The sequence below is a fragment of the Fopius arisanus genome, unplaced genomic scaffold, assembly GCF_000806365.1.
Source record: "Fopius arisanus strain USDA-PBARC FA_bdor unplaced genomic scaffold, ASM80636v1 scaffold00006, whole genome shotgun sequence".
NCBI lineage: Eukaryota > Metazoa > Arthropoda > Insecta > Hymenoptera > Braconidae > Fopius > Fopius arisanus.
Genome location: NW_011887745.1, coordinates 895771 through 905047, shown reverse-complemented (window position 1 = coordinate 905047; position 9277 = coordinate 895771). Strand labels below are relative to the sequence as shown.

Genomic DNA, 9277 nt, shown 5'->3' with positions numbered 1-9277 from the left:
TTCCTCTCTCCATCTTCCTCAGGGCCTTTTCTCACCCACAATTTCCTCCTTCATTTTCAACAGACCCTGTAATTTATTGACTCTTACTTATCGTCATCATCTGTTGGTTACGGAAAATTGATTGAGCATTTAATTAACATCCAGTCAATTGAAAAATTAATATTTCCAAACAACCCTCTCAATATTGACCGCTCGTCAATTTTTAGACTGCCATATGAAGATCATTTTTTAAATATAAATTTCAAATTAAAAGAATATGGATATATATATTTATTTATTTGTTTTAAGGTAAAATGAAATCGATAAAAAATTGACAGGCAATCGTTTTTTTTTTACTCAATTTTTTTTATTTATTTTTTAATATGTATTTTTAATTTAAAATAATGGTATATTAAACAATTAATGTTTATACAGTGGTATTTTATAATCTTTATAATTTATATTGGTTTATAATTTTTTTTAAAGGGAGAATTCTCACAATATTTTTAAAAATTCTCCGTTGCGAATGAATATTTATCAAAATGATTTGTTTCTGCATTCACGTTTTATCTCGTTAAATCGTTATTTCTTTTCCATTCCTCCGGTACTTGTCTCCACCACTTTCTCATGCTGTCTTCAGTGTCAATGAGAGAAAAAAATATGAAAAATAAAAAAAATAGAGGTAGAAGTGGTAGATCTTTTCGCTTGACTAAACCTGTGACATAACCGGGCACTTCATCTTTAAAATCATCTCCCTCTGGGTTTTCTAATCTTTCACCCTTCAACGTTTCCCAGGTATTTCTTTTTTCTCCATTCCCATCCGGAGATTTTCTTTACGAATACTTCACGCTTCATCTTGTTGGACTATTTCTCATCCAACCCCTCTTCTCCTTCATCGGGTTATCAGTATCGATATCTCTTCCTCGTCTCCGCCCATCGCCCACCCACTATTTTTTCACCTCTCTTTCCTCTAGGATAGAACACCCACATGGACCTTGGGGTGGAGTGTCATTCCGTTATAATTATCGAATCCATTTTTTATTGAAATTTTCTCGGAGTTTTACGGGATGAACTGAAAATTTCACGTTATTTTTCGGTTTTCTTACGGAAAAATTACTTCTCTTTTCTCCCATAATTTTTTGCAAAATAATATCCCCCCTCTCCCAAATTTTCTAGATTATGGAATTTTTTTTCGGACATTTAATCACCCCCAAAAAAATCCTCAAGAGTTTCTTCTAAAAAATTGTTTAATAAATTAATACTCAAGAAAAATGATGACATCAATTTATTTTAAATCAATGGAACTTCCACCAGAAATTGTAGTAAAAAAAAACTTTATTATATAACTATATACACTACAATAACTTTAACAACAAATTCCAATTATTTATTGTGTAGTTATTTAATTTTGACTGCAATTTCTGTAAATATTGATAAATATTTCTCTCCGTGCATTTCCGTAATTGAAAATCGCTTGATAAGAATATTAAAATCCACGAATTCCGTAGATTTCGCGCTAAAAATAATTCGTAGAAGTTCTAAATTAGTTAGGAGACTCGTCTACGAGAAGATTAGATAACAAAATAGTAGCGGTTCTCACGATAAACTGATCACACCGGCTTTAAACTTCAAAGCAGTCTTATCATCTTGCCTGATAAACCAGTATCATATTAACGAAACAATGTCTCCAGAGATCATACGCAAGAAACAATTTCCGACGTCAACAATTCGGAAGCAATTGTGAAAATAATTAACGAATTACATGAACTGTCAATAATTTATTTCACCTGCTCTCTCCACTCTAGACTCGCACGTGTGAACAGAAAAATTGTAGATAAGACTTGAAATGATAAAAATTCTGCATATGATTTTTCACTTTTTTTTTAATCCCCAATAATAAATTAATTGAAGAGGAATTGAGGCGGAAAAACAAATAGAAGAATTCTGTGAATTGGGAGCATATCGGAGTCATTGATTAATTGATTAAATAGGATGAGTCGCTCGGCTTAAGAAATCATGAAGATATGTGTCGATGAGTTAATGACAGATTGAGCAACTTATCAAAAATGTTTAATTAAGAAATATGAAATTACAGATGGACACTTCCTGTTTATTCTGATAATTAATTCCACTCTTTGGTACTCACGTTTTTACCTGATCCCGAGGGAAAAATCTTCAGAACCAATGAGAGAATCAATAATCATTTGTACAACAGTAATAATAATTAATAATAATAATTGTTTATAACTTATTGCAGTAAATAAAGGGAAAAATTATGAAAAATCGAAAAATCATGAAGATGAAAAATTTTTTTGTATCTTAATTTACAGTTTAATATTATAATAAAAATATTTACTGTAAAATTCAATTGGAAGAAATAATTTCATGAATTCTAGGTGAAATTGAAAATTAATCAGGCATTTCCTTTGAATTATATTTGTTCACCGCGAATCTATCGGTTGACACCTGAGAAATTAATCGATTAATTTCATTCAATCGATAATCGTCCCGTTCCATCTGTCACATTTTTTACATCTCTATCTCCACATCAGAAAGATACTGAATTAGTATTAATCATTTGTTCACCGGAAAAATTGATAAAAATTATCCAGATAATTTCCTCTTCTCTCAGTTTTTAAGAATATATTTATTATAATCCCAAAATTTTCGCAGTGATTTGTTAAATAGATGTTAAATTAAAATTGTACGACAGAAGTATTAATTTGAGTCTTAAAATCGAATACGTTTATTCAGAACTAATAATTAAAATCGACTTGCACCATTTCGATGTTTCACTGAATGATCTATTACAAATTGAGTCGACCTACTCTACTTATTCTTGATGAACTGTAAGAACTTTTTCTCCAGAGAAAATAGCGAGGTTTGAAGGAAGGATTCCATGGTCTCTACTTTCAAACAATCAAGACAAATTAATCATTGACAATTTACTATATACTATATATACACTAATATCATATATATATACTATACATATACTAATATCATCTACTATTTCATCATCATGGAATTTTTTTCGTATTGACATTAAAATTATTGAAAGATAGCAGAATCTCTCTAAAAATTCAGCAATTTGATCTAGATCCATAATTACTCCCAACGAATTAATTCACTCCTGTCACTCAACTGCTAATTGGCTACAGGTAATTATCATATTTTTTTTAATGGAAGTTTATTTTATGAGTACCCTCAATCGGTGGAAATTCTAGAATATTTAAAACGATATTTTCATTACAACACAATTAGAACAGGTATTTAAAAACAAATTATGATTTCTGAAAATGTAGATAGGATTGAATGAGTAATAAAAACATTAATTCTCATTAATCATCAATCATTTATTCTAATGAAATAGATATTTTATTAAGGAAAATCGGTGCAGCTCCAAAAAATACATCGATTAATTCGAAACCGCGGAATATGAAAAGCTCTCAACCCCGAAAAAAGAAAAAGAAAAAACCTGAAACCCTAAAGATCAATCACTGGAACGAATCGAAATGAGATGTCAGGTGAGAGAAAAAAATACCGAACGACCCTTTTTCGAAAATGATCCTATATTCAGAGAAAATCTCCCAAAAATAACAACAATATAAAATCCTTAAATATCTCACCAAATGATTAGTTTCCCTTATCAAAATTCAGGTTTCCAAGATAAACCGAAAATTCAACCGAAAAGAAAAATAACCGATTGGGAAAATGTCTGAAAATCCGAGGAAAATAAATGCCCGAGGGATTCCATAAATCACAAACAATTAAATAAATAAAAAATCAATAGAAGTCGATTGATAAATCAATAGATCGAGTGGATATAATCGAAATGAGATGTCAGTTGAGAGAAAAAAAATACCGAACGACCCTTTTTCGAAAATGATCCTATATTCAGAGAAAATCTCCCAAAAATAACAACAATATAAAATCCTTAAATATCTCACCAAATGATTAGTTTCCCTTATCAAAATTCAGGTTTCCAAGATAAACCGAAAATTCAACCGAAAAGACAAATAACCGATTGGGAAAATGTCTGAAAATCCGAGGAAAATAAATGCCCGAGGGATTCCATAAATCACGAACAATTAAATAAATAAAAAATCAATAGAAGTCGATCGATAAATCAATAGATCGAGTGGATATAATCGAAGTGAGATGTCAGTTGAGAGAAAAAAAATACCGAACGACCCTTTTTCGAAAATGATCCTATATTCAGAGAAAATCTCCCAAAAATAACAACAATATAAAATCCTTAAATATCTCACCAAATGACTAGTTTCCCTTATCAAAATTCAGGTTTCCAAGATAAACCGAAAATTCAACCGAAAAGAAAAATAACCGATTGGGAAAATGTCTGAAAATCCGAGGAAAATAAATGCCCAAGGGATTCCATAAATCACGAACAATTAAATAAATAAAAAATCAATAGAAGTCGATAGATAAATCAATAGATCGAGTGGATATAATCGAAATGAGATATGCATACCGATAAAGTGGAATGAAATGAAAAGAAATAAATGATTAAAAATCATTCTCTCCCTCGGTCTCTCCTCCCCCTCCCTTCACCGGGACTTGTCTCACCGTGGGGGTTTCTTCTCCCCCACAACCCCCACTCCTCATCCTACGAGATTTTTCAAAAAATATAACATGTCCTGACGAGACATTTGGAGACTCAGTACGATCGCGTCTGCTCGATGGGGCAGTTGGTGTGCACTTCTCCAGCCATTCATTTTACCCACGTGCCCCATCACTAACGCGTCTCGTGCTCATAAAATCCACCGATAATCATCAACAATTACTGATAATCATCAATATCTATTAACTACATAATTACTTTAACGTCGTTTTAATAATTTATCAATAATAAAAATAAAATAAAACAAAATAATCATCAAAAATAGCCAATCTTATTTAAGTTATTCAATCAATATTCTCGAACCACCAGAGAGGAAAATTTTTTGTATTAATTATAATCAATAATTATCGATAATTATCGATAATTATCAATAATCGTTAATATCGAATAAACGAGGATATTTATTGGTTTAATGGGAGTCTAGTAATCTGTCAATCAATATTTCTAAACCAACGGAGGCGAAAAATTTTGCATGCCACTCATGTGTGTAATAATCCGTAATCAATGGTAATGAGTGATAATGAGTGAAATAAATTAATTCTGTTTGTCTATATTTATCTTGGGTGATATTACTATCGTCGGGGCTGGACTCAATCCAGTGGGAGCATATCGGAAAGGTATATATGTGGTTATTGATGGCTCTTCAATCATCATCTTCCTTGGTTGACCCGTAACGAGACACGTTGACGTACTGATTACACTCGTTTCATCAACATCTTATTGTTACACCGACTGATACAATTGTACAATCGGCAGTTATTGGTATGTCATATTGACATCGGCGAGGACACTGAGATAAATATTTTTCGGTAAGTCAGATTTCAAGCAAAAGGAAATTTATTTAATAATAATAATGATTGTATAATAAGTGATATATAATCATTGATTTTGTTGCCAAGTTAATTGCCATGAGAGAATTGCATTTTTTTCGAGAAGTTTTTCGTCGATTTCTCGGAATGCAAGGCAGATTATGATTTTTTTATAGATACCTTTTTTGTAGCTCTCATCTTTCTCTGGAGAAAATGTTCATATGAAAAAGTCGCTATGTTTTTTTTATTTCGAGATATTGGCTGAAAACTCGCCTCGGGATAAATGCTCTTTTTCTAGTTTTTCGTTTTTGCCAATTATTTTTTATTCAGTGTTATTTTGTTGCTAATTTTCAAGTGACAATTTATAAACTGGCAGTGGGATGGGTGATTACGAAATGTTAGGGGATAAGTTTTGTAAATATTTTCGTCGGTGAAATTTCGGTTACTTGAAATATTTGTAATTGAAATGTGAAGATTTTCTCGGAGTTGGGAAATTTAGTTTGAAGAAAGTCATTGTTTTCGTTAGGATAATTAATTAAAAATAATTACCCAATTACCCAGTGTAGAATTGAAAAACACGATAATTTGAGATTTCGACGATGGATATCTGACCAATGACGAGGTCAAGGTTTCAGAAGTCTCGATAATCATTTTTCAATGTATCAATAAAATACAATCCAGATTAGCAAAATAATCACGGTATGAAATATTTTGCATAAAAAATTAAAGCGGAAGTATTCCGATTTTTCAAAAATCGCTTCCGTAATCGGTCAATTCGTAATTACCCATTCCATAATTAATATTAAACAAAAAATTGAACAGAAAATTGTAACAGGTACTGAAAAACAAATTAATCATTGCTCACAATCCAGGGATGATTGAATGACTGATAAAATCATGAATTTGCAGCCCAAAATTACAATAATTATCTACTTCAAATTTATAATTTTCATTAAAACAATCGGAAGCAGCTTTAATTTATATAAAATCACCGAACCTGTAAATTCCTCAATCAAAAATGAATTCCAAAATCTTCCCTTAATATATCTCTATTTATTTTCAAATACTCAATTTGTTGATGCTAATTTCCGAAGATTCAAGAGGTAAATTAAAATTTTTGTTTACATTATTCTCCAAGTCACAGGCCAAATGTTGAAGAAAGAAAAAAATTTTTCCGATTGTTCGCGATTTAATTCTTCTCTAGAATTTAATTATATAATTTATATTAATAATAATACTAATAATAATAAATAAATATGATAATAATTTGTATATATTTATTATTGTAGTTATTACAATAAATTAATAATAATGATATAGAGTATTATTCATAAGAATATCTAATTATATGTTAATTAGAAAAAAAAAATTTTCCGTCTGACTTGATCTGATAAATCTGATAAATCTGTCTTGTCATTTGGAAATGGTTCGGCTAAAGGTTTCAGGGGATGAATAGTTTTTCTTCAGTTGATGATTCCTATCTCGGAATAGTTAGAGACGAGAAATTTTTCTATTCTAGACCGATAGAACGGTCACGGCGGCTTGATTACGGCGAAACGCCGCAAATTCAATGGTTAATTGCAATGAGGAAGTGGCATGCACCGGAAATTAATGGAAAAGTGATTTTTCATTCTCCAGTCGGGTTCACTTCATATCACTAATCAACTTCCGCTTGCCTGTTATCACCGCGAATGATAACTAAAGAAATGATTTTCAAAATTTGAGGAGCTAGATTAGAGAATTGATGAGACGATAGGGGCGATGAAAATTGTTGGAGTGAAATTTCGAGATTTTCAGATCTAAATCCTGAAGTATTTCCTTATTTTTTCAAATCTCGAGTTCAACTTTCACTGGATTATTCATTAAAAATCCTGTAAATTTGTTTAAAAAATAAACAATTCATGAATTCTCGCAACACTTGAATTTTCATAACTATTAATAAATGTACAAAAATTATGAGGATTAAAATAATTATGGTTATCGATCCAATTAGAATGAAAATAATTACACCGTAATCTGGTAATTATAATTGTGCCGATATGACGTATGCGTTGTTCTATCTAATGATGATTACAACCGTACACCGCGTGAGATAGCAAATATGCTGAGGTCTGTAAATACTCCATAAATCAAGAAGAGCAAAAGATTGGAATCAGTACGGTCGAGGCTGACGAAGATTCCACTCGTTGGAATTTCTCCAAAGCAATGATGATAATTTCCACCAATAAATCCCAATTATCGCTCAATTCTCCATTACCCTCGGTGAAATAATTGAGTAATTAGTCAAAGGTGACTTATCAGTGGTGCACCATTCGCTCAAAATTTTCTTATCAACTCGTTCGACTCAACTAGGCCACATAAACAATTCTATTATTATTGTTCATTACAATGGGGCATTATTTGAATTTTTTACGACTTTTCATATGTTTATTTCGACACGCGGAATACAATGTGATGCCAATAGAACGCGCAGTAGCGAAAATACTTGTGTTTGGCTTCAGAGGATGAAATTGCACTCTGACCAATCTCGAGAGCTTGAAATATTCTCATAATCGTGAGGATAAACAGAACGAAGATCTCACGAGGGTGACAACTTCCTGGATCACTTCTCATTAAATTTCAATTGAATTTGGGAATCAGAATTTTACAAGCGGCGAGGAACAAAAATCGGTGATAAAGTTATTTTTATTTTTAATTTTATAAGTTTTTAATTAATTCAATTTTAATTAATTACTCTTTCGAATTTTTTTAATCATCCTGAAAATTCTGGAACATTGGGTAATAAATCTATTTTGAATATAAATTGAATTTCCAATTCATTGAAATGATTATTGAATTTATTGGTAATTTATTCAAATTGAGAAATAACGAATATCTCTGAATAATTAATTATAAAATACAAAACATGAAAGAAATCCGGTGCTGTTTACCATGAATTTCCCACAAGAATAAAAAATTACGACTAAAATTTAAATAATTGGCGAAGGTGTAACGAAAATTTAAATAATTAGCAACAGCGTAATTGTTGTCGAAATTCCGGAGTGAAAAACAAGAAAAAAATCACATGATGAAAAAAATCTCGTATGTGATACTTTCGCTCCAGGAATTGACAAATTATCCCATAAATATTCGACGTCATCATTTTTGTTTATTTTCCGGATGACTTGGTGATTGTGATTGTGATAATAAAATACAACTGAATGACTGAGAAAATTCCCGACATGTCGAGTGATTAAATCACTCATTACGGACACATGTAAATGACAGATAAATGGTACACCGAGTAATGGAAGGATTAAAAATAATAGATAAATATAGGATTTAATAAATCGAATGATTGATCATCGAATCCTGCCAAGGAATTAGCAATTGGAGTGCTCTGTCGAGTTCTTCGGGTTTATTTCAGTCGGTGCAATTAATCACGAGTTGATAACTGAAATAAAATGAATTCTGCCCCTTCCTGTAGTGTATCTCTTGGCCAACGACAATCAGCAGTTTACTACTGACAATTCATTGCCAGAGTAACCTCCATCCCTCAATTGATGAATGCGTAGTATTTCAATGAAGGAGTCATGAGTATAAGATTATTTTTCGTATTTATCCGGTTATTCAGTGTTTCACTCGTATTTACTCCGGGTAATACGAGTTTTCCTAATTATTTGGTAATTATTTTGTTTTAGTCTGCTGTACAGAACGGGAGAAGATCGTTATGCTGTTATCAGGGGCTTGGTTTGAATTGATATGCGTGTCAATTTGTGCTATTGTTGCATTGGCTACTAGTTACAGGCCACCCTGGTGGTTTTGGTCTGGGACATCTCATCAGTCTGAGAGTGAGTTAATTTCATTT

General features: G+C 31.3%; 1 protein-coding gene across 8 annotated transcripts in view; it reads left to right on the top strand.

Annotated features, from left to right (window-relative positions):
* shd (cytochrome P450 family 24 subfamily A member shade) overlaps nt 1-9277 on the top strand; it is a 20994-nt gene that overhangs the window by 6646 nt on the left and 5071 nt on the right. The window contains exons 1-3 of one of the 8 annotated variants that reach the window (XM_011316220.1): nt 4674-5104; nt 5221-5430; nt 9111-9260. In XM_011316220.1, coding sequence (XP_011314522.1) covers nt 9140-9260 — 121 coding nt within the window. In that variant the 5' untranslated portion in view covers nt 4674-5104; nt 5221-5430; nt 9111-9139. Of the gene's footprint in view, nt 1-4673; nt 5431-7861; nt 8101-8925; nt 9035-9110; nt 9261-9277 lie in introns of those variants that run through there. The other 7 variants (XM_011316218.1, XM_011316217.1, XM_011316224.1 and 4 more) reach the window with 7 other exon arrangements.